The sequence below is a fragment of the Raphanus sativus genome, unplaced genomic scaffold (genome assembly GCF_000801105.2).
Source record: "Raphanus sativus cultivar WK10039 unplaced genomic scaffold, ASM80110v3 Scaffold1234, whole genome shotgun sequence".
Classification (NCBI taxonomy): Eukaryota; Viridiplantae; Streptophyta; class Magnoliopsida; order Brassicales; family Brassicaceae; genus Raphanus; species Raphanus sativus.
Window position 1 is genome coordinate 1 of NW_026616547.1, and position 23,868 is coordinate 23,868.

Genomic DNA, 23,868 nt, shown 5'->3' on the forward strand with positions numbered 1-23,868 from the left:
AGAAAACCGAGAAATCGGGTTTTTCCAAGAAAACCGAGAAATCTAGTTTTCCCGAAAAAAACAAGAAATTGGGGTTTCCCGCTAAAACCGAGAAGTCGGGGTTTTCTGCCAAAACCGAAACATCAAATTTTCCCGAGAAAAACGAGAAATCGAGTATTCCCGAGAAAACCGAGAAATCGAGTTTTCCCGAGAAAACCGAGAAATCGAGTTTTCCGAGAAAAACGAGAAATCGGTTTTTTCCTAGAAAACCGAGAAATCGAGTTTTCCCGAGAAAACCGAGAAATCGAGATTTCCCGCCAAAACCGGAAAATCGAGTTTTCCAACCAAAACCGGGAAATCGAGTTTTCCGCTAAAACTGGGGAATCAAATTTTTCCGTCAAAATTTAGAAATTTTTGTTTTCTGCCAAAACCGAGAAATTGAGTTTTCTCGCCAATACCACAAAAATGAGTTTTCCTGCCAAAATCAGAAAAATAAGTTTTTCCACCAAAACCTGGAAATTGATTTTTTCTGTCCAAATAAAAAAATTAAGGTTTTCTGCCAAAAACACAAAATTTTGTTTTTTTGTTGAATTTGCAAAATCTCATTTTCTATCAAAATTCTCAAAATAGCTAAACAGTGTTAATCATGTTAATATTATTTGCTTTTGTTTTAAAAAAAATTTATGAAATGGGTAACCCTAACCCAACCCCTTCATGCATAGACTATTAGGGTTAATGTTGGGTTGGGTTAGAATAGGGTTGGGTTTATATTTTATAGGGTTGGGTTGGGCTGGGTAACCCAATACAACATCCCTAAGTGCAACTAATAAAATACACAATGACAAGAGTTGATAGGAGAAGACTAATAAAGAAAAGCCCAATATTTCGAAAGGCCCATGCTTTCATAACAGAACCTAATAAGAAAAGCTCGTAGATATATATGTGGAGGAGGGTTAAACTTGTAATTTTGGCAAGTATATGCAATTGGAAGGACAACAGGTTGCGCGGCTTTTCTGACAATATTCTCTGTACTCTTTAACCCAATGCTCCCCTCACTTATTAAGTGTCTGCTCCTTCCCCTTTCTCAGACCAAACCAAAATACAGTATTTAAATTTTTAAATTTTTGAAATTATTACTTCCTTATTTTACCAACAAAAGAAAAAGACTTTTTAGGAAAGTAAAAGACAATTTGGACCAATGAGAAAGAAGAGTCAAAATACAAGAAGGTGAGGGGTTTTCAAGTTTCTTTTTGACCTGAAATAGAAAATTTTGAGGAATAAAGAATTTAAAAAGAAGGAAATATTTTGTTTCTTTAAAATTTGAAATCAAAATGTTAATTGTAAAAATCTTAACGGAGATCTGTTTAGAAGTCTCTCACATTTATACCGTGCTCGCTCTCTCACTCTCTCTCTCTTGCAAGGTGGGGCTGTCTACATTTCTCTCCCACACTTTCTCAGTGTAGTTTCAGTGCACTGTTCATTTCGTTTAGCAGATAATACTTGAGTGTTATCAGCTAGAGAGATCTGAAGGTTTCATGCTACTGCATTTGCTGATCTTGTGGACCTTTTGGGGTAGTTCAAGTGGTTCATCTTCTGTCTGCTGTCTCTGCTTCTCTAGGGTTATTAGATTCATGCATTTTGTGGGTTTGTTGATTCTCTGAGTCCTAAGAAAGGGGTTTAAAGCCAGTTTGTTTGCTTAAGAGAAACACTATTACCATCTCTTCTTTTTGTGTTCATGCAAAGTAGATCTAAAGATTTAAATCAAAGACACTCTCACTCCTCCAAGTGTTAAAGAGTTCCATGGATTTCTTGAAAGTGAGGAAATTTCGGAAGTCGAGGAAGACAAACCTAGAAAAAGAGCAAGAACAAGCAAGGAGTGAGAACAATGCATCTGTTGTGACAGCTTCAGGAAAAGCAGATGAGGTAGAAGACGAGGAAGAAGACGATGATTTCATCACCAATGAGGTTAAGAGAAGGATTAAGGAGCTAAGGAGAAACAGTTTCATGGTCTTGATACCTGAAGAAGACGAAGAAGGAGAGCAAGAAGAGGAGGAAGAAGAGTCTTATCTAGGTGAAGACGAAGGAGAAGACAAATGTTCAAGTGTCTGGAGAGACGTGGTCGCTGAAGGACTTCAATGGTGGGGTGGTTTCGATGCTGTCTACGAAAAGTATTGCGAGCGTATGCTCTTCTTCGATCGCTTAACCTCTCACCAGCTCAAAGAGATTGTTGCTCCGAGTCCTTCAACTCCATCGCCAAGATCCGCATCCAAGAAGCTCTCATCGCTGCCTTTTCGATGTCTTTCTCTGAAGAAAATGGACGTTCCTGATGAGGAGGAGGAGGAAGAAGGTATAGAGCATTTGCAGCAGACGGAGTCTGACCCTTGTAAAGATCTCGAGACAGCTTACGTCGCTCAGCTCTGCCTCACTTGGGAGGCGCTTCACTGTCAGTACACTCAGCTGAGCCACTTGATCTCATGCCAACCCGACACCCTGACTTGCTACAACCACACTGCGCAGCAGTTTCAGCAGTTCCTGGTCTTGCTGCAGAGGTATATAGAGAATGAACCGTTTGAGGAGCATGGCTCTAGAGCTGAGCTTTATGCTCGTGCTAGAAACGCAATGCCTAAGCTTCTTCAAGCTCCCAAGATTCAAGGTGAGTTTCCTTAATCTCCTCATCACATTGTGTGAAGTAGTATTAAGTTAAATCATTTTTTTATATATATCTCAGGGTCAGATAAGGAGAAAGATACAGACTACATGGTCCTAGCTGATGATCTCATCAGAATCATCGAGAGCTCCATCCTTACTTTCAACGTTTTCTTGAAAATGGATAAGAAGAAACCAAATGGGATCATTCACATGTTTGGGAACAACAATAACCATATCAGTTCTACAACACCTTTGCAACTTGTTCAGTCATCTATTGAAAAGGTATGTTTTTAGGAGCAAATGTATACGCTTCTTTGGTGTCGTCTCATAAGATTTGAATCTCTTGTAAAAAAAAAAACAATTGCAGAAGAGGGTGAAAGCAAAAGAGCTTTCTAAGAAAACAAAAGGGTTGAGAAAGAAAGCTTGGCCACAAACATGGGAAGGTGTTCAGCTCTTGTTTGCAGCCATTGACATCAAACTAGCAACAAGGGTTCTTAGAATGGGGAGAATCAGTAAAGAGCAGCTTCTATGGTGTGAAGAGAAGATGAAAAAACTCAGCTTCTCTGGTGGGAAGCTTCAAAGACACCCATCTCCACTTCTTTTCCCTTGTTGATAAATAATAATAAATGATGATGATACACACAATGATTTTATATTCAGTCTTATGTCAACTGCTCCCTTCTTTTTTTTTTTGTAGACATATCAGTGAAGTGAGATTGTGATTGTGTGTTCCCTATTTGCCTCACTGGCTTTCCATTAAGGTTTCAAATCCAAAAGACAGTTTTCAAACTTGAAATCATTACATATAAGTATTAGTTTAGTCTTTAACTTAGATAGATCATGCGACTTCTAAACTTTTCCTAATGTGTTTTTTTTCTAGTTGAACTAATGACACTTGTTGCTTTTGGGGGATAGATTCACTGTTTAAGGGACCATTTTTCATTGTTGTCGTTAGGATGTAAGCACATACATGGAAGAATCCAATGTTGTCTTTTTGATGATGGGAAGCTAAATCTTATGATGGTGATGATGGACAAGTCTTGATATGTTCTCCTGAAAATGATTTATGTACATATGTGCTTGTAACTATGAATATATAAGTGTGATTGTGTGTATATTATGTGAAGTTAATTTGTGGTTAAAATTGATTTCCTCTTTCATTAAACTGTGAAGAACATAAAGAAATGTTTGGCCTACCAAAAAAAAAACTCAGCTTCTTACTAATGAGAATCAAAACTTTAAATGTGATAATAGCTTCAAGAAATAATGGTAATCTAAAATTTCGTCATTATAGTAGTGGTCTGGTGGTGTTGGAGGAGAGCAAAATATCTTTCCAAGCTTCATAGAAGACCCAAGTGATACCTGAAGACGGCATAACTTTCAAACAGCTTGCTCCCCATCCTCTGTACAGTCCCATCACTCCTCTTTCCTTCACTACTTCTGCTATCGCCGCCGCCATGTTCGGTGGACATTCCCCTTTCAGAGCTCCCACCATCAACCGCTTCCGCGCCACTTCCAACGGGAAGCTAATGGTGCTTGCCGTTAGACCCGCTAGAGCTCCGAGAACAAGCATCTCCGGACGGTTTAAAGCCTTCTTGTTCTTGGACTTGCAGTAAGTGGTCTTCATCGTGTCGTACATGAAGTAATAACACGTGCTGTAAGGAAGCATCCCTACAAGCGTTGGTCCTAAACCCGCGTAGAAGCCACGGATCCCATCGTCTCTCAAGATCCTCGGTACCGCGAGGCTTAGGCTCGGATAGATCTCAGGACTCACGGTCAATCTATCCTTGATGACTTCCAGAGGGTGGCAAACGAGTGTACTGGCGATACCAGCAGCTGCACCAGCCACAGCAACGGGAGAGATCCAAGATATAGACGGTGGACTGAAACTAAAACCACAAACTTCGATCTTTGTTGCCTTGTCAATCTTCTTCAGCTTCTCTTGCGCCGAAGTCATCACACGCTTTACACACTCGAACGTGCTCAGCTCGATGGCTTGCGTCGGAACGATACGTATCATGTTGATCTCGTTGCCAGCCCAAAGACCTACCCATCCTTGCTTCTGTACTATTTCAAGAAAGCTGCCTGGGATGGTCTTTGATCCAACGCCAACAATCATCCTCGTCCTGAAATATTGTTTCACACAGAACAATGCAGTTCAGAGAAAAACATCAAAGGAGATTGATTTCATTCATTTAGGAGATGACAAGTGTTGGATGGAGTAATATAGACCTTATTGTCTCAAGGGGAGCAAGAACAGCTTTGGTCATAGCTCCAGCTAAAGCCCCACTAAGAAACTCACGAGCTTCCCTGGACTTGAAGAAATCCTGAACCAAGAAAACATAGAGACATATCATATATCACACAATGATTTCAGACAGAACACAACATATATTGTCAAAACTCACAGGAAGTAAAACAGAGGAAAAAAGTAACTCACTTAAAAAAAAAAAAATTAAAAACACAACATAGAGATATCATTTAGCATATGGTTTGCTTCAGACAGAAACACAACACATATTGTCAAAACTAAGAACAAAAACAGAGAGACTAGAACAGAGGAAAACAAAAACAGAGAGACTAGAACAGAGGTAAACAAAAAACAGAAAAGGAACTCACTTTAACAGGAATAGTCAAGTCAGGAAACTGAGGCTGGAGACGGAGAGGAGACTCTGATGGAGATGAAGAAATAGATTCCTTTGTCATTACCACGAACCCTTCTTTTGGAACAACCATTGTCATCTCCACTGATCTCTCTCTTATATCTGTCTCCGTTTGAAAGATTTTAGACAGAACATGAGATTCAGAGAGGGCTTAAAATGGGAGGATATTCAACTAAACATAATTAATTAAATAAAATAATAAAACTTTTCAGATTATGAAGAGTTTTATTTTCAGATAGAGACGAATAAAATACTAGTATATGGGAAGATCTTAAAGTTAAGGGTTTATGTTGTTTGCACTTGCACCTCCCCACTTGTCGAATCAAAAAGCTCGTTTCTGTCCCTCTATTTTTTCTCCAGAATATATCTTTTTTTTTTCCTGTTCTGTTTTCGAAGCGGTAACCGGTACTTTACTAATTGATGGTTCGATCCGGTTTAGTAGTTTAAACAGCCGGTCCGGTCCAGGGTTTTAGAACACGGTTTGTGGTTTAGTGTGTTGTTCTACTTCTTGTATGTTTGAAAGAATTGAGAGTGATTAAAAGCTCGTTTTCCTATTTGTTATGTATTTCAAAGATTTTTTCTTCTTCGAAATGGCTTCTAACGATATTCAATGTTTCATTTCTTTTAAAGATCTGTATCTGCCTTTTATGTCCTTTTGTTTTTTTTTTGGACAAGAAGTTTATGGAAGAAGACTATTATTGGCCACCAACTCAAGTACAATTGTCCGTACCGTACAGCTGGTACGAGGTTATTGTTCGGCGAGTCCGTTGACTCCGTTTCACAAGTTAACACCAAGACTCTCGCGCTATCAATAAATGCTTTTAATGTAAGAATACGTACGCATCAAAACCAGATCTATACATCAATATTACATTACATCGTGTGAGTATGTCTTAGTTGATGTTATTACGCATTGATTATATTAATTTTTTAAAATCATAATATTCAAAGAATTAAAAAGAAAAAACAAAATCTTGGGATGATATCAGATAGAAATGTGAAGAAACTTGCAAAAAAATATAAAATTTTGGGTCGTTCATATTATATATCTCATGGATTTGCTCTTAAAACATTTTCTCCAAGAGAAAAAAAACCCTAACTCTCTTTCTTGCCGATGACGATTCCATCTCTTTTCTTCCATTAAGATAAATAAACCGAATCTTTCTTCCATTGACCTCAAGACTGATCATCGATTCATAGCAAGACCAAAGTCATCATCGTCCATCAACCGAGAAGCAAAGACATTGTGCGTGGATGCTGCGAAATCACCGTCCAACTCTTGTCCTTCTCTCAACCTCTCAATCTTCTCCACAGCATCTCTCATCTCCATCCTCCTCTCTTCGTCCTCTTCGCAACAGCTCAACCCGATTTTCAACAGGCTCAGCATCTCTGCTTTGCAGTTCTTCTTCCCAGTCATTTCCTTGTCAAACACGTCACCCGTTTTCTTCTCCTTCACCATGCTACTCACCCAAGTCACAAGGCTCATGTTAGCATCGTACCCTTGCCTTAGATAATTCTCGGGGAACCGTCCCGTTAAAAGCTCCAAGATCAAAACCCCGAGGCACCAAACATCGGTCTTCTTCGTTATCTGTCCCTTTAAGCTGTACTCTGGCGATTTGTAAGCGATCATTAGGTTATGAGACGGCTCTGAGTTCATCACCGGTCTTAGCGCGTAGTCTGTTAAAAGAGGCTCAAATGATTCGTCAAGTACGACATTAGATGACTTGAGATGACCGTGAGGGATCGTCAGTGTAGGTAGCTCCTTGAACAAGTAACCTAAACCCTTAGCCACTCCTTGTATAATCTTTAGCCTTGTTGGCCAATCCAATCCAGGTTGATCCACAGAATGATTCGCTGAAAACAGAGCATTTTTTTTTAGCGTAGAGACAAAGAAAAAGTAATTATTTGACATTTTACGTACCGTGAAGATGTCTAGCCAAGCTGCGGTTAGGCATGAACTCAGCGATCAAGAGCTTCTCTTCTCTACGGTAATAGTAAGCCACAATAGGCAACAGATTCGGATGGCTAAGTCTCCCTAACCGTCTTATATGCTCATGAAACTCATCTCTTCCGACGTTGTTCATATGTTTATACCTCTTCACGACCAGCGTCTGTCCGCTGTTAATCCCTGCTTTATAAGAAGCACCGAAGCTTCCACTCCCAAGAACTTCAGCAGAAGCTCTCAGAAGATCTTGAAGATCAAATCTCTGAATGTCCTCTTGCAGAAACAGTAGTTTCCCCTGATCCGGTACTGCTCCTCCACCTCCTCCTCCTCTCCTGCTAGTGTAGCTAGTAACCGAGTCCCCAGCTCTCTCCATGTTCACGGATTGACCATAATTGAACTTCTCTATCCTGTCTTGTCCCGCTGATGGACAAGCCGACAAGATCTTCCGTGTTCTGTTTTGAAGGAGGAAAACCACAAGCGAGATGAGAAGTAGTATTATCCCAATGACAATCAAAACGATTGCAACCGTGAACATAGTTTGGATCTTGTCCTTCTCCGTTGAACTAGGAGGAGGATCCGGAATAGACCATGAAGCCGCTGAGCATGAGATTAATGGAGGATCACACAAGGCCTTGTTCCCTGAAATGTTTCCAACAACGTAATAATAAATAAAGCTTCTTGTGTTTCAAAATGCAAAGAACTTGAAACGTTTGTTTTAGTTAACCTGCAAAGGAGCCAGGGTCCATGTCGCGTAGGCTTTTGGGAATAGGTCCTTCGAGGTCATTGTTCTCGAAGCTAGCTAACTTGAGATTCTTCGGTTTAAAATCAGGTATGTTCCCTTGAAACTGATTACCATTAAGCTTCACCTCTAAAAGCATTGGCAAAGAAGCTAAAGAGGAAGGGATCTTTCCACGAAACGCGTTGTTCGCCAGCAAAAGCTTCTTTAAATGATTCAAACCATCAAAGGCATCAGCGGGTATCTCCCCTGTGAACCAGTTGTTAGACAAGTACAATGACCTCAACGAAACGAGTTTCTTGACGGATGGCATTGCACCGTTGAAGTTGTTGTTCATGAAGCTTAAGGTTCGTAGGTTCTTGATTGGAACCAACGGTTCAAGGTCTAGCTTCCCGGTTAAATCCATTCCTTCGAGTTGTAGTCCCCAAACATAGCCGGTAAAACAGAGAACACCGAACCAGTTCGGGGAGTTTCGCTTGCAAGGAGCGGTCAAAGGATCCCAACTGCTAATGACGGAAGCATTTGCTAATGTGTCTTTGAATCTCAAGAGGCAATCTGCGTCTGAACCTGGCACAACCTTGTGTTCCTGAGAGATGACCATTGTGACCTGACATAACACAATGATGAGGAATGCAATGAAGGGTAGCTTTTTCTTCACGGCGATGTTGCGTGCAAGCGTAACTCGGTTCTCCCAAGTTAGCATTGCAGCAAACACGCGGTATTGATAGAAAGAAATTCGTCGTCTTTCAATCCAAATGAACTTTTTTTCCCCTCTCTCTTTGTCTGGGAGTCAAAGAGGAAAACGTATGAACAGAGAGAGAGGACAAAAACCCACCAAGAATAGATAAAACCCAACTATGTCAATATGTAAAATTTGTTTTTAGATTGCCTTTGTGCTGTCTAAAGATTATTAGATTCTAGAGAGATCTTAGGGTTACCATTCGTTTCTATTTTTGTAAGTCATACAATCCTTCTCATGTGATTTGTCATTTTTTCTAATCAATTACTAGTATGCATCTATCAAAATAATCTGGAGGGGTTTACTTGAGATTCGAGGTGTGCACTTTGTTTTCGGTCCGGTTTGGTTTGTTGCTAATAATTCCACAGCATTGCTATGAGCAGCCACAACCTGAAACGTATGTAGTCGTCTATATAACTCTTATGATTCGACCACTGGATGCACAATCATGTAAAGGCAGATATTGATGACATAAAACCCATATCTATTCAAAGTCGATATCTTTTGGTACATGTATAGATAGATTACAAACGTCTCAAAAAAAAAAAGGTGCACAAAGGAAACAGAACTTGAGTCAGATTATATAAACATACATCAGTGAAGTTGGAGAGCTGGATTTGTTTATCAGATCAAAGAAGATCATGATCCCGAGCAAGATGTTCGATTGTAACCCTTCTCATTGACCTAACCATCAGCTCATGAGAAGCTCGGATTCTAGCAAGTTTGCTCTGCATATTCCGAAACACAGGATGGCTTACAGCCTCGCACACTCTACCATAATACTGTTGGTCTTCAGAAAAATTAACAAGCGCCTCGGCTGCATTATCCCTAAGCTCTTCCGACTCATCTCCCAACCAACCAATCAGAATCGGTATCATACCGGAATCAGAAAAGGCTTCACGGTCGTCTTCGTTGTAACTTAACTGAGAGATAGCTCCAGAAACCCTCTCCCTGAACTCAACAGACCCATCTCTCACAATCTCCACCAGCAACGGAATCGCGCCAGAGTCTCTAATAACAGACACAGAATGCCTGTAGCCCGAAAGAGCCCACAACACATCAGAAGCAGCAAACTTGGCTTCCTCATCTACTTCTCTCAAGATCCTCACCAGCTGTTCCGCTATCAAAACAGCATTACCTTCAGCCACAGCCAATACACAGAACACATCCTCTGCAATATCTTTCCCCATTTGATCTCGCCCCGAGAGAAGCTCGACGTACAAAGGAACAGAGCCAGCTGCAGTCACAGACCTAACATACTCGGTCTGAGCCGATACAATCCCCAAGGCGTTACCAGCTAAAAGCTTTGTCTTCTCATCTCCATCTTTAAACAGATCCACAAGAGCTGGAATCACTCCAGCTTCAACCAGCAACCTCCTAGCTCGTCTGGTAACACCAAGCAAACCAATCGCATGACAAGCTCTCTCTCTAGACGCCAAGTTCCCAACTCTAACCGCTTCCACAAGAAACTTCAACCCTCCGTTATGAACAAGAACGCGTCTGCTCTCACGCATCGTCGTCAAAGCAGTAAAGATCTCTAACAAACACCATCTACTTGAATCATCTTCCCAAGTATTCAGCTCGCGAATCACAATCTCTAAACCACCTAACCTAGCTAATCCGATTCGAATCGAAGATCCAAAAGTAACTAAACTCCACAAACACTTCACCCAAACCGTTCGTAACGCAATACTACTATTATTATCATTCGCTTCGAGTAAGAGACCTAGCAAGTTAGCGATCACGCCGCACCTCCCCATCGCCACAGCGAACCCGCTCTCTTCGCCGCCGATACATGCGATGCGTTTCAAGCAATGCGCGGCGGCGGCTTGAACGGAACGGTTGGGATCGTCGGAGACGCGGAGGAGACCGGCGAGGATCGTGCTTGCTCGGGAGAGAATACTCTCCGGGAGTCGATTCGCTGATTCCGATAGCTTGATGACGGATCTCACACGAATCGGAGCCGGAGAAGACGAAATCGCCTGCTCGAAGCGGTTATACTCGGTTTCCCAATCTGGATTGTGAGAACATCTGGCGCCATTTTCGGTTTCTGAATTAGCCATCTCTGACGAGAGAACCAACCTCGAGTTATCGAGCAGCTACCGAACAAAATTAAAGATTGAATGAAGTGCATATGATTATGATGGATTGGAGACGATGACGGTTACCGGTTTAAATTGAATGTTAATTAGAATGGGTTCATATCGGTTTAGAGGCTAACTTCGCTTTACTTTACTACTGTCTTCGCTCAGCCACGTCAGACGCGGCCCAACTCTCATACCATCCATCTTGTATAGTTTCAATCTTTCTTCATTTGGCGGCAATACGACTGAATGGGAATCAAAACATGTGAGTGGAAGCAACAAAAAATTGAATACGTCTGTTGCAAGAAAATTTATTTTTTTCTCCTATATAGACACCAATGGGAATCAAAACATGTGAGTGGAAGCCAAAAAACTGTCTAAATTACAAGACCTTCTCTCTCTCTCTTTTACTTTTAGTTTATAGTTTAGAAAGCCAAATGAAATACAAACAAATCGAAGAAAACAAAAGAAGATTATATTCAATGCAAACACAAATAGAAGGGTGAATTGACACGAAACTGATATAAATGAAAGCCATTGGACCATTTAGGTTAATTCAGGAGGCCTCACTAAAATGTCTACAGAGACGCAGTAGTAATTTGACATATCATTTTTGTCTTTTGACAATGTAATCAGCCAGAAACAAAAGAGGAGCTGCCTTGTCTGAATCAAACCCACGAAGATGCTCTCTGGCTTCTCTGTTCAACCTCTCTGCATATTCTCTCGACTTCTCCACTCCCATCACTTTCGGATACGTCAGCTTCCCAGCCATCACATCTTTACCAGCGGTTTTCCCCAGCTCCTCTGACGACTTAGTCACATCGAGCACATCATCCACCACTTGAAACATCAGTCCAATACATCTCGCGTATTTCCTAAGCCTCTCAATCTCATCATCAGAGCCACCTCCCACTATGGCTCCCACCACCGCAGCAGCTTCAAGCAACGACGCCGTTTTATGGATATGTATAAACTCAAGATGTTTCAGCCCCGCTTCATCATTTTCCTCGAAGCTCATCCCTTCTCCGGCAAGATCCTCAGCTTGTCCCGCAACGAGTCCTTCTGTTCCCACCGCTTGCGCCATCACCTGAACAGCCCGGAGAACCCTCTCTGGAGGAGCACCAGTGGATGAAGAGGTCTGTTTGACGGCCAAACCCATGAGTGCAACCGAGGCCAAGATGGCTATATCCTCGCCAAATACTTTGTGGTTGGTGGGTTTTCCGCGGCGGAGGCTGTCGTCGTCCATACAAGGGAGGTCGTCTAAGATGATAGACGACGCGTGGATCATCTCAACTGCACATGCAGAAGGCATTGCGGTTGCCTCATGGCCACCCACGAGCTCGCATGCAGCCAAACAAAGCATTGGTCTTACGCGTTTGCCGTCGGAGAGAAGCGTATACCTCATGGCCTCACGGATCTTGAGTACTGGTTCGCCAAGTGGAACGGCCTCGTCGAGTGCCTTATTGACGGTCTTGGACTTACGGACCATATACGACATAAACTCAGTTTCGTCGCTTTCAGCCGTCAGAGAGTGGCTGGTCAGCTGTGGCGTAGGCGTAGACGTAACCGCAATGTAAGACAGCCATAGGAATCTCCAAAATAATAATAGGAGAGAAAGAAGGATGGAGATGAGAGTGTAAACAAAAGCTTCTTGAGTTTCCATATTTAGGTTTGGTTTTGTTACTGTTTAAATCGAAATGGTGATACATATTTTAATATTTATGGTGGAAGGGCTTAGGGTAATCGAGTCACATTTTAATAATTTGTATCATACCCTGTCTAATATAAAAAAAAAATTGTAACGTAGAACAGCTCATATCTCGTTGTAAGCTGTAATTTGAATACAGGAGGTTACAGCTCGGGGCACGTTGATTAAAATTGGAAAGTACTCTAACCAATGTTTTACGTTTGCATGGGCTATGTTAACGTATATATGAAACACTTTTATAAGATAGAATGCTTGATTGCAAGACATAAATGTGTCAAAATGAGTAGCTAGCTTAACTAACAGTGAGTTCAAATCTTTCATAAGTTATCTCAGTTTATTTTATATATGAGTTTAATAAAACTTAAATTTAGATTGTTTGGATCATAAGTTAAACTAGGTTTTCACCCGCGCGTCTGCGCGGTTATAATATTTCTTTTAATAAATAAATAGTTAAAATATATTTAGCATATTATATCTATGTTTTATATAACATGTCTATACATAATATTTTATTGTATCTGGTCATCAATATTATATTAATTTATAAATCTTCTAAATTAGTATTGTTGTCTAATTAACTACATTATACATTTTTCTTAATGCAAGTTTATTATGGTTTGAAAATAAATACGAATTTGAAAAATGTCCTTTTCATGAATTACTTGTTCTGTAATAAATTATTTATAACGTGAAAATATATATAATATATTTATTGGGTCACGACAAAGTGAGAATATATATATATATATATAATATATACTAGGTGATTTTCCCGTGCTCATGCACGGATATAAATATTTATAAAATAAATATATTATAATAGTTGACTGCTATAAACTTTAATTTTAAATTTGATTAATAACTTTTATGCATAATTTATATTAATAATATTACATTACTTTAATTAAACATATGATTTTATATATGTTATATCTAGTCGATTTAGTTATCATTTAGGTATATTGGATTGCATTTATTTCTCTGAATTCAACTATAATATTTTTTATTCTAAATATATTAAAAGTTTGATTAATTTTTTTAATTTGCATTTAGGTTAGTTGTTGTCTTCCTTAATATTAATATAATATATTATTTTAGATATAAAGTTGATTAGTTTATGTTACTTAATTATTTTATGTAATCATCAACGAAATTAGATAGATATATCAAAATATTTATATTACTTTGAAAATATATACTTTGTATTATTTAAAATTATGTTTTTAAATTAATAATATTTTTTTTCTAATATCAAAATTATCTTTCTGAAATTTTGTTTTTATGAAATCACATTATATACAAATGTTATATTTTTCATATAAGAAACAATAGATATAAAGTAAGTATTTTATTACTTCAAAAGTATATTTTATGTTATTTAAAAATATTTTTAAATAGAATAATCTTGTGAAATTTCCCTTTTTTAATGAAATCATATTATATAATACATATATTTGTTTTTAAATTCGATTTTTAGAATTAATAATTTTTTCAATTTAATATATATGTTATATGGAAAATTTAAAAAAAGGAAAATAAAAAATAATAGTATTTAAATGTAATATTTTTAATTTATTAAAGGTATCAGTGTAATCAACTATCGTGAGAAATAACGTGAGTGCGACACATAGGAAACTGACTTCTAAAATTATATTATAGATAGTTTTATATTTTGTATTGTTTAAAATTATGTTTTAAAATAAATAAATAATATTTAAAAAAAAAGAAAAAAAAGATATTTTTTTTTTCTAATATCAAGGAAACTAAAAAATAATAGTATTTAAATGTAATATTTTGATTCATTAAAGTTATCAGTGTAATCAACTATCGTGAGAAATAACGTGAGTGCGACACATAGGAAACTGACTTCTAAAATTATATTATAGATAGTTTTATATTTTCTATTGTTTAAAATTATGTTTTAAAATAAATAATATTTTTAAAAAGGAAAAAGAAAAAAATAATATATTTCTTTTTCTAATATCAAGATTATCTTTCTGAAATTTGTTTTTATGAAATCACATTATAGACGAAAATATATTTTTCATCTAAGAAACAGTAGATATAAAGTAAGTATTTATTACTTCAAAATTATTATTTATGTTATTTAAAAATATTTTTAAAATAGAATACTAATATCTTGTGAAATTTCCTTTTTCATATTATATATACATATATTTTCGTTTTTAAATTTGATTTTTAAAATTTATAAATTTTCCTTTTTAATATATATGTTATATGGAAAATTTTAAAAAGGAAACCTAAAAAAATAATAGATATTAAATATAATATTTTTAATTCATTAAGGGTATCAATGTAATAAACCATCTTGAGAGTTAACGTGAGCGCGACACATAGGAAACTGACTTCTCAAATAATATTATAGAGATATATAATACACTATATAATACAATATAGTAAATATTAATAAGAAGAAGATGGATCCGTTGAAAATCTTCATTTTAGAAAACAATTGGGCCTAAAATTTGGGCTACTATCTAATTCAATAGCATATTTAATTAATGTTCTTGTCTTTGTCGCTGGTTTAATAATTAAGCAAGTCGGGTGTTGGTTTAGCAATAATATAAAACGGCTGTGTATAATTTGAGTGGCAATACTTTGTAAATATTCAGAAAAAATCAGGGTTAAATATTAATTGTACTTCACTTTTAATAGATTAGATGAGTTAACTTGCCATACCAATTTTATTTCTGAAATTATTAATTCGAATCTTAATCTATGCAAAATCAATACTTAAAAGAAAAAAAATCTAAACCATTGATAGGCTTTGGAAGTATTCAAAAGAATATAAGTTGTGAGATCTATTAATACAAAACCATGAGTGATTTTGTAAATGGAGAACGCTAAACCTAGGATGACAATACGTTTATAATGAAACTTATCAAACTCTTGAGTGATTAATCAACAAGTGATCTTCAAAGACTCAAACCTTCTTTTACCTTCACTGTCCGGAAACATCTTATCCAGTATAAAAATTTTAGAATGAAATTATCCAATACCTTTTGCCAATCACTGAGAACAGTTTTCCACAAGCAAAACACATGGTTATTCATTACATATGAAGTAGAGAACTAGGATCAAGAAAATTACAGACAGTTTCTTGGGAAAGAAGTAGAAAAATAATCAATTTATGTTTCTTTAGAATTGCTTTTGTCCTACAAGATGAACAAAATATGTCTTGTAAGAAACGTTTTAATTTGGAAAAAGATAACAAAATTAAAATGGGGAAAATAAATTACCAATTTAAAGTTATACAAAGAAGACCAGTTTGGACGCCACAAACACAATATTCAAATCAAAAGCAGCCAATAATAAACTCTTATGGAAACAAAGTACTAATAATCAAATGCCTTGTGGAATAAGACATTAGTTTTCTTTTTTTTTATTAGAAGCAAGTGGAAAAATAAACAGGAAGTTCATGTGTATACCAACCAGATCCGAGAAAGGTTTTCAATCAGTTAAAATGTCAAAATAAGAATTTAGACTTTTGAAAATGACATTTTAACTATAACTATGATATTGTTCTGGCTGTCGAAAAAAAGTCATAAATGATCCCAAATCATATAAACTATTCTGAAATCTAAAAATAAGTTCAACCAAATCGTCAATAGTTTAACTATAGCTAGCATCTTTGTACGAACAGCAATAGGAGTGATGGTTCAGTACTTTGACTGGGATATCAAAGGAGATAAAGTTAAGATGGACGAGGCTGCTGGAAGACTTTTCTTGGGCATGGCTCATCCCCTTGAGTGCACTCCTTCTCCTCGACCATCCTTTACCTTCTCACCCGGTGTAAGTTCCACTTAAGTTGCGCTTGCGGACATTTGATTGATATACGTGGTCCATAAGATTATTGTCTTCAGTAAACAATTAAAGAAACTTTCTTTCAAGTTTCACGTCATTTTATCAAATTTTATCTATGTTGTATTTCCCAGAGTAACTTTAATTTCTTGTGGTTGTTGTTGTCTGAAAATCAGTAAAGCCATATAAACGTTGTGTTGTGTTCAAATTCCCGTTGCTTGTACTTAGATATACGCCTTGTTCGTTGGATATTTAAAATTGATCGTTGCGTAACTTCAGCGATCAATATTTTAAATGTGTAACTGAAAATATATTAGCTGGATTTGGTTGCAACAATCATTTAAATTTTCTGATCGGAACATTTGTATTCAAGATATTTCTAATTCTGTCTGACTCTGATAATGGATTGAATGCATCGCAACGTCAGATTAGAGGAAGGTAATTCATGTGTTAATAGTACTTTGATCTCATCAAATTAGCAACTCCTTAATTTCTCAAAATAAAACGCATCATGAAGGACTAAAACATATGAGAGTGAATAATGAAATTTCACATTTGAAATTTTACAACAGTACTTAAATTTCTTAAAATTTTCAGATTGTTTTGGAATTTTTACTACAGTACTTAAAAATTGTTTTAAAAATATCCTAACTAGTATATAATTGATATGAATCAACTAACTCATTTTTGATATCAAAAAGTTATTAAATTTAATACAAATATCAAATATATTAAAAACAGCCTAGTTTTATTTTAAAAAATTTAGAACGTTAACTTATTTTAATTTATCATTTTAACATTTTTAAAAATAGGTAAATGACCCCTTATCTTATTAATACGTGGGAGGTTTTTAAATCCAGTAGACTCCACATAGCAATGAATACAAAAATAAAAGTAAGAAGGGATCTTTAATTCAAAAAAAAAAAGAAAAGAGGAAAAGAATCCTATAACGGTCGAGTAAGTAGATCCGGATCGAAAAATCAGTTTCGTCATCTAAAAAAAAAGCAGGAAAACAAAAATATTATCATTATTACTCTCCCACTCACTCACTCACTTCAAATTTGAATCTCTCTTCGCTCTCTCTCTCGTCTCTCTCGATCCTGTATCGTCTCTTGGGCAGCCATGGCGGATTCAAGATGGAGTTTCCTTCCCAAATCCGTATCCGCTCACTTGAACTCTAGATCCGACATCGAAAACGCACAACCGAACATCCATACCCCCACCCGAAGCAAATCAATTTCCAAATCACCAGCTCCCAGGAATCAAATCGACCGCCGAGGCCAAGTCTCAGCGATTCGTGTAAGTGAATGAAGATCCTACTCTCTCTCTCTCGTTTGATTTTTAATTTCTGGGATTTTATTCCTTTTTGTTGGAATATTATATCAGAGAACGGCATTGAAATCTCGGAGGAACGAAGCAGAGGAGGAGGAAGGCTCGAATCAACATGTGAAGGTTGTGGTGAGGATAAGACCAACGAAAGAGTATTGCTGGACTGTTAAAAAGCTTTCCGATGATTCTTATTCCGTTAGGGATCGCCACTTCACTTTCGATTCTGTTCTCGACTCCCTTCATTATCAGGTTTCTATTTTGGATAAATCTTTCTATAAATAGAAAGAAAAAGGAGTTTTTCGCCTCAGTTGTTTTTTTTCTACTTGTTGGGTGGCATGGCAGGATGATGTGTTTCAGCAAATAGGTGTTCCTTTGGTTCGTGATGCTTTATCAGGTTACAACACTTGTGTCCTTTCTTATGGACAGGTACCCTCTCTTTTTTAATTTATTTGTTGGAGCTAATAATCAAATCAACATATGTTTGTTTGAATATAATCCTTTTTTTTTTGATTTTTTTCAATCAACATATGTTTTTTTTTTTTTTTTTTGATTTTGTGATCCCTAAGAACGGAAGCGGGAAGACATACACAATGTGGGGTCCAGCAGGTTCGATGCTCGAAGATCCTTCTCCTAAAGGCGAGCAAGGACTCGCGCCTCGTATCTTTCAGATGCTCTTTTCTGAGATCGAGAGAGTGAGTTGAGCTTCTTGCTTTTTCTTTTTAGGTGATGAGAATTGATGATAGATGTTTCCATCAAAGACTTAAGCTTCATGCTTTTACCATTATGCAGGAGAAGATGAAGTCCGATATAAACTATCAGTGTCGTTGTTCCTTTCTTGAGGTTTGTCTTTTCCAACACACATATGGATTTTTTTTTTTTTTACGAAACCTGCTTCTAGAATTTGCTAAGTTATGTTACTTAATACTTAAATATTTTTCTGCAGATATACAATGGACAAATCAGTGATTTGATCGATCAAACCCAGAGAAATCTTAAGGTTTTAAACTTCACTAACTAACCTACTCTTTTGTTTCCATATGTAAATCTTTGTTGAGTGTAAATTGTTGTCATATGGCAGATAAAGGATGATGCAAAGAATGGTACTTATGTCGAAAACTTGACTGCGGAATATGTAGATAGCTACGAGGATGTTGCTCAAATACTAATGAAGGTACTATTTAAGTGTTCTAATTTATTAACACTGCACATTCAGCTTTGTTCATTTCTTACCTGGTTCCAAGTCCACATCTCATGTTTTGGTGTGGTCTCTGCTCTGCTTATCAGGGCCTGTCAAGCAGAAAAGTTGGAGCGACTAGCACGAGTTTTCAAAGTTCTAGATCACATGTTATACTCTCTTTCATTATCGAGTCCTGGAGCAAGGTATAATTAGTTTTTTCAGTTTTCTTGCGCGTTCAAATCTTATTAATAACTGACCAAATATTATCTGCGCACAGGGAGCTTCAACAAGGTGTTTCAATACCACCAGAACAAGCAGGATCAACCTTGTTGATCTTGCTGGAGTGGGAACAAACGTACGTGATGCTACGAAACACTCTGTGGAGGAAGAGAAATTCTTAAAGAAGTCCCTATCCGAGCTCGGGTACAACTTCATGAAAACTTTCATAAATCTCAATAAATTACTGATCTGCTAACGCGTGTCACTCTTACTATTGGTGCAGACATGTTGTGGATGCCCTTGCGAAAAACATCCACCCTGGAATATCTGACCGCAGTCTTCATAAAACCTCATGCTTGACGCATTTATTGCAAGAATCTCTTGGTGGCAATTCAAAACTCACTATCCTGTGCAACATTTTTCCAAGCGACAAGTATTTTCTTCACCTTAGCATCACTTATATTAGTTAAATATATGCATAGCTGCCTGATGGTACCAAGTATTCAGTCAATATAATGATCTGAATGTACAAAGGCGCTTTTAAATTTCAGAATGCCCACTATCTGTTCTAATAGAGTTTGCTTGTGTAACGCAGAAACACAAAAAGAACAATGAGCACCCTTCGATTTGGTGAACGAGCTAAATCCATGGGAAACAAACCACTGATAAATGAGATCTCAGAAGAGGATGTCAATGATTTGAGTGACCAGATTCGTCTTCTAAAGGTTTTAATCTCCTCTTCCACCAACCTTTTCTTTTCCCTTTGTTGAAGTTGGTTGTCATTTAAAGATTCATTTGCTTTACAGGAAGAACTTACAAGAGCCAAAGCGGATTGTCACTCTGTTGGGAGTAAAGATAATCATTTCGGAGCAAAGAGTGCACGTGAAAATTTGAATCAACTAAGAGTTAGTCTTAACCGGTCTCTAATGCTGCCAAAAATTGATATTGACGAGGAAGAGATAACGGTTGATGAGCATGATGTAAAGGAATTGCATCAGCAAATCAAGTCCTTCCGCGGTTCATTCAGTGAGAAACAAAAGAAGCTCCCTGTCTACAGAGAGTCAGTCAGCTCTTCCTTTGTTACAGCATTCGGTGAATCAGAGCTAATGGATGATGATGAGATCTTTTCAGAAGAAGTAGAAGCTGAAGAGAAAGATATGGATGAATCTTTCAAAGAACTTGACGGCGACAGTGCTGCAACATTAACCAAATCAACTGAGAAATCCAGGATTACGGAATTTGCATCTGCAAACAACATGTCAATAAATCCTTGCCGTCAATCCTTAGTCTTGCAAGAACCAATCCAGTCAGAGTCTCCTAAAATCAGAAACTCTCTGAGGAAGAGCATAGCTCTTTCTTCCTCATGTTTCAGGAATCAGAATAGCCTGGCGCAGAGCATAAAGTCCTCGTGTCTTGCAGAGAGCCAGCATATCAGGGCGTCTTTACGTGGAAGCAAGATATTCACAGGTTCTACAGAATCTCTAGCTGCAAGTCTGCGGAGAGGCTTGGAAATTATTGAAAACCCGCTGAACCCTGCATCAAACCGATGCTCAGTTTCCTTGTCTTCTGATAACTTGACCACGCAACCTTCCACGGAGATACTGCAGGATGAACAACTACCGCCTTCACCACTCTGTCCTTCCTGTAGACAGAAATCTGATAGATTATTAGAGGTTGTTGAGGGAGTAAGTAAACCATGTGAAATAAAGTATGTATATGGATGTCAATTAAAATAAAGCTAACATTGTTGGATTCCTTATGATCAGGATGGATATCATCAGATGGAAGGGCTTTCTGAGAAGCAGCAAGAGCTTCAAAATTTGTGCACAGAGCAAGCAGCCAAAATTGAGCAGCTAACGCGCCTGGTAAACCAATTTTCTGTGTCTTTATGTCTATTCAAAATTGGATCCGCACCTATGGTTAAACAAGTATGGTTACTGTTATATCTTCTCCAGGTTGAGCAACAGAAACATCAAACTGTGAATGAAACAGAACAGTTTTCTTCAGCAAACGAAAATCAGGTTTGTTGTTGTTCTTTACTTTGTGGTTTTCTATAGTGAAAACAAATGATGAGCGATTGTAAACATGTTTTTCATTTTATGGTTTTGCAGCTTCTCAGCTGTAACGATGTTGTTGAGCTTGACCAAGCAAAACAAATCCCAAATGAAGACTCCAAAAAGACAAACATTGATACTGGCGAGAAGGAGGCATTACTTAAAGAAATTGAAGATCTGAAAAGCAAATTGCAGAAACCTGTAACCATGTCCACCAACGAACTGAGATCATCTTTGTTGGCCCGTTCGTTTCAACTACGCAACAAGAACGCTGAAAAAGATATCGAGGAAGAACGACTCAAGTGCACAGAAATGGAGAGCGAGTGGATATCACTGACCGACGAACTCAGAGTCGAGATTGAAACACAACGTTCACGCGCAGAGAAAGCTGAAACACAGCTTAAACAAGAGAAACTATCTACTGAGGAGTTAGAGGATGCACTTCAAAGAGCTGTTCTTGGTCATGCCAGGTTTGTTGAGCACTACACAGAGTTACAAGAGAAGTACAACGACCTAGGCTCAAGGTATAAAGCAACGGGGGAATGGATAACAGAGTTGAAGAAGGCAGTGGCAAAGGCTGGAAAGAAAGGTTGTGGTTCCCGTTTCGCTAAATCACTTGCTACTGAGCTCTCTGCACTCCGAGTAGAAAAAGAAAGGGAAAGAGATTTGTTGAAGAAGGAGAACGTAAGCCTCAAGATTCAACTAAGGGACACTGCTGAAGCTGTTCATACTGCTGGAGAAGTTCTTGTTAGACTCAGAGAAGCCGAACAATCAGCATCAGTTGCTGAGGTAAACAAACAAGATTTTCATGTTTGGACCGATGAACCATTTGTGTGTAAGAGTGACACTGTTTTTTGGTTGCAGGAAAATTTTAATGAAGTGGAAGAAGAAAACGAGAAGCTAAAGAAGAAAATGGAAAAGCTGAAGAGGAGACACAAGTTAGAAATGGCAACAATCAAACAGAATCTAAAGAATAATACATTGCCAGAATCTGCATTACGGCCACTGCACCAGAGGAACTTGGAGATTGAAGAAGAAGGTATGTAGAAGAAACATACCAACGTGCATAGCTTGAAGACCTTTCTCGGATCTGATTGGTATACACACATTAGCTTCCTGTTTATTTTTTTTTACTTGCTGTTAATAATAAGAATAGCGAATGTCTTGTTCCACGAGGCATTTTTGATTATTAGTATTTTGGTTTCCCATTGGAGTTTATTATTTGCTGCTTTAGATTTGAATATTGTGTTTCTGGCGTGCGAAACTGGTCTTCTTTGTATAACTTTAAATTGGTTATTTATTTTATTTATTTTCTCCATTTTAAATTTGTTATCTTTCTTACAATAATATTATGATCAAATCAAATCTTCTTTTGGATATATATCCATCCAGTAAGTAATTAAATAACTTAGTGGAGAATGGGAGAAGTAGGTGCTGGGAGCTAGAAGCTACCGCTACTCGTCAGAGGGTTTAGAGTTCGAGCAACAGGAGTGCACTTAAGAGGATGAGCCATAGTCAAGCTCAGTCCTGCAAGAGCCTCTTCCATGTTAACCTTCTCTTCTTTGAACCTCCATTCAAATCCCTGCACCATCACTCCTATTGCAGTTCCTACAAAGATATGAGCAAGATTTTCTCCAGGACAGCCTCTTCTTCCGCTTCCAAAAGGAATGTACTTAAGTGTTTGCTCTTTTCTCTCCTCCTCTTCTAGAAACCTCTCTGGCTTAAACTCATTAGGATCTTCCCAGTAATGTGGATCTCTCATCACAGCATAAGCATTAACCATTATAGTTGTTTTCTCTGGTAGATAGAACCCTCCTACCTTACACCCTTCTTGGGAGAATCTCTCGAAGATAGGCTCCGGCGGATGCAGTCTTAGCCCTTCCTTGACCACTGCTTGTAAATAAGGGAGGTTTGGTAAATCTGTTTCTTGGATCAACCTTGTCGTCCCCACCACGGAATCGATTTCCCCTCTCAGTCTCTCAAGAGTCTTGGGGCTGTTGATGATCTCTGCCATTGTCCACTGTATTGGTAGCGCCGAGTTGGTAATGCCTGCAAATAAAAGATCCTGCATGCAGTTGCAAAACAATTTCTTAAGCGTATCAGATTTTTTTTTAATTCTTCAATGAAACCACTTCAATGGAAGTAACATTTACCACACAAAACGACTTGATATGGTTCCTAGTGATCTTATACGCTGCATTTTCGTCTCTATAAGCTGCCAACAACACGTCCATCAAGTCCTTACCCCTCTCCCTGCTTCTCTTCGTGTTCCACAAGAATCTTTTCGAGCAGCTCACTGAAGCTGTTTGAAAGAACCTCCACTTCCTTTTTAAACAGCGAGAGAAAAGTTCTTTAACCATGGGGGCAATAGGTTAGCCAACAAAATCTTCTTCGACAAAACATCTAACTCAATAGCTAATTCCTTGATTCTCTCCACATATCTTCCTCCTCTGGAAAACACCTCCCCATGATCAACTTGCAATGCTGTTCGTTGGTGAGCGTCAATGCTTCCTCAAGATCTCCACGCTCTCTTTCTTTACTGCCTTCTCGAACAAGTTATTGTAAAACCGATCTAGCTCGTCAGCACGGACTCCTCGTGACCGCTTGAGAGCCTGAGGTCCTAGAAGGTTGGTGACAAGAACCTTCTTCATGAACTTCATGTATTCTCCATAAGGAGCAGAGATGAAGCTGAAAGAACCAGCGATAAGGGAAGCTTCGGTCGGAGGAAACCGCGAGAGGAGATGTTAACGTCGTGTGCCCTGAA

The 23,868-nt window shown here is 37.8% G+C and overlaps 6 protein-coding genes and 1 pseudogene across 9 annotated transcripts; 2 read left to right on the plus strand and 5 right to left on the minus strand.

Annotated features, from left to right (window-relative positions):
* The first annotated feature begins 1,360 nt into the window (after positions 1-1,360).
* Positions 1,361-3,364, plus strand: LOC108859453 (uncharacterized). The gene is made up of 3 exons (XM_018633357.2): positions 1,361-2,632; positions 2,708-2,910; positions 2,996-3,364. Exons 1-3 carry the CDS (start codon positions 1,780-1,782, stop codon positions 3,239-3,241), a joined length of 1,302 nt encoding a protein of 433 aa, XP_018488859.2. The 5' UTR covers positions 1,361-1,779; the 3' UTR covers positions 3,242-3,364.
* A 401-nt stretch (positions 3,365-3,765) lies between these two features.
* LOC108859963 (probable mitochondrial adenine nucleotide transporter BTL1) lies at positions 3,766-5,525 on the minus strand. The gene is made up of 3 exons (XM_018633864.2): positions 5,248-5,525; positions 4,861-4,955; positions 3,766-4,754 (listed from the first exon to the last, which is right to left on the minus strand). Exons 1-3 carry the CDS (start codon positions 5,368-5,370, stop codon positions 3,917-3,919), a joined length of 1,056 nt encoding a protein of 351 aa, XP_018489366.1. The 5' UTR covers positions 5,371-5,525; the 3' UTR covers positions 3,766-3,916.
* A 603-nt stretch (positions 5,526-6,128) lies between these two features.
* Positions 6,129-8,853, minus strand: LOC108860962 (pollen receptor-like kinase 4). The gene is made up of 3 exons (XM_018634795.2): positions 7,961-8,853; positions 7,213-7,875; positions 6,129-7,145 (listed from the first exon to the last, which is right to left on the minus strand). The coding sequence occupies exons 1-3, from the start codon at positions 8,673-8,675 to the stop codon at positions 6,478-6,480; spliced, it is 2,046 nt and encodes a 681-aa protein (XP_018490297.1). The 5' UTR covers positions 8,676-8,853; the 3' UTR covers positions 6,129-6,477.
* A 325-nt stretch (positions 8,854-9,178) lies between these two features.
* Positions 9,179-10,850, minus strand: LOC108857638 (uncharacterized). The gene has a single exon (XM_018631641.2). It carries the CDS (start codon positions 10,772-10,774, stop codon positions 9,341-9,343), a length of 1,434 nt encoding a protein of 477 aa, XP_018487143.1. The 5' UTR covers positions 10,775-10,850; the 3' UTR covers positions 9,179-9,340.
* Positions 10,851-11,398: 548 nt separating this feature from the next.
* On the minus strand, positions 11,399-12,458 carry LOC108858872 (geranylgeranyl pyrophosphate synthase 10, mitochondrial-like). 2 transcript variants are annotated; one of them, XM_056998502.1, is made up of 2 exons: positions 11,810-12,458; positions 11,399-11,731 (listed from the first exon to the last, which is right to left on the minus strand). In XM_056998502.1, exons 1-2 carry the CDS (start codon positions 12,456-12,458, stop codon positions 11,403-11,405), a joined length of 978 nt encoding a protein of 325 aa, XP_056854482.1. In that variant the 3' UTR covers positions 11,399-11,402. The 2 variants fall into 2 exon arrangements, with proteins under 2 accessions (XP_056854482.1, XP_018488232.2); XM_018632730.2 differs by having other exon boundaries at positions 11,399-12,458.
* Positions 12,459-17,294: 4,836 nt separating this feature from the next.
* On the plus strand, positions 17,295-22,422 carry LOC108863331 (kinesin-like protein KIN-12F). 3 transcript variants are annotated; one of them, XM_056998504.1, is made up of 16 exons: positions 17,296-17,624; positions 17,712-17,903; positions 17,997-18,080; positions 18,221-18,346; positions 18,444-18,494; positions 18,598-18,651; positions 18,733-18,825; positions 18,939-19,034; positions 19,109-19,254; positions 19,334-19,483; positions 19,646-19,775; positions 19,857-20,723; positions 20,817-20,915; positions 21,006-21,071; positions 21,162-21,893; positions 21,969-22,422. In XM_056998504.1, the coding sequence occupies exons 1-16, from the start codon at positions 17,448-17,450 to the stop codon at positions 22,149-22,151; spliced, it is 3,246 nt and encodes a 1,081-aa protein (XP_056854484.1). In that variant the 5' UTR covers positions 17,296-17,447; the 3' UTR covers positions 22,152-22,422. The 3 variants fall into 3 exon arrangements, with proteins under 3 accessions (XP_056854483.1, XP_056854484.1, XP_018493226.1); XM_018637724.2 differs by having other exon boundaries at positions 17,297-17,624; positions 19,857-20,735; XM_056998503.1 differs by having other exon boundaries at positions 17,295-17,624; positions 19,857-20,735; positions 20,817-21,071.
* A 123-nt stretch (positions 22,423-22,545) lies between these two features.
* Positions 22,546-23,865, minus strand: LOC108858874 (cytochrome P450 705A22-like; annotated as a pseudogene).
* Positions 23,866-23,868: the final 3 nt, after the last annotated feature.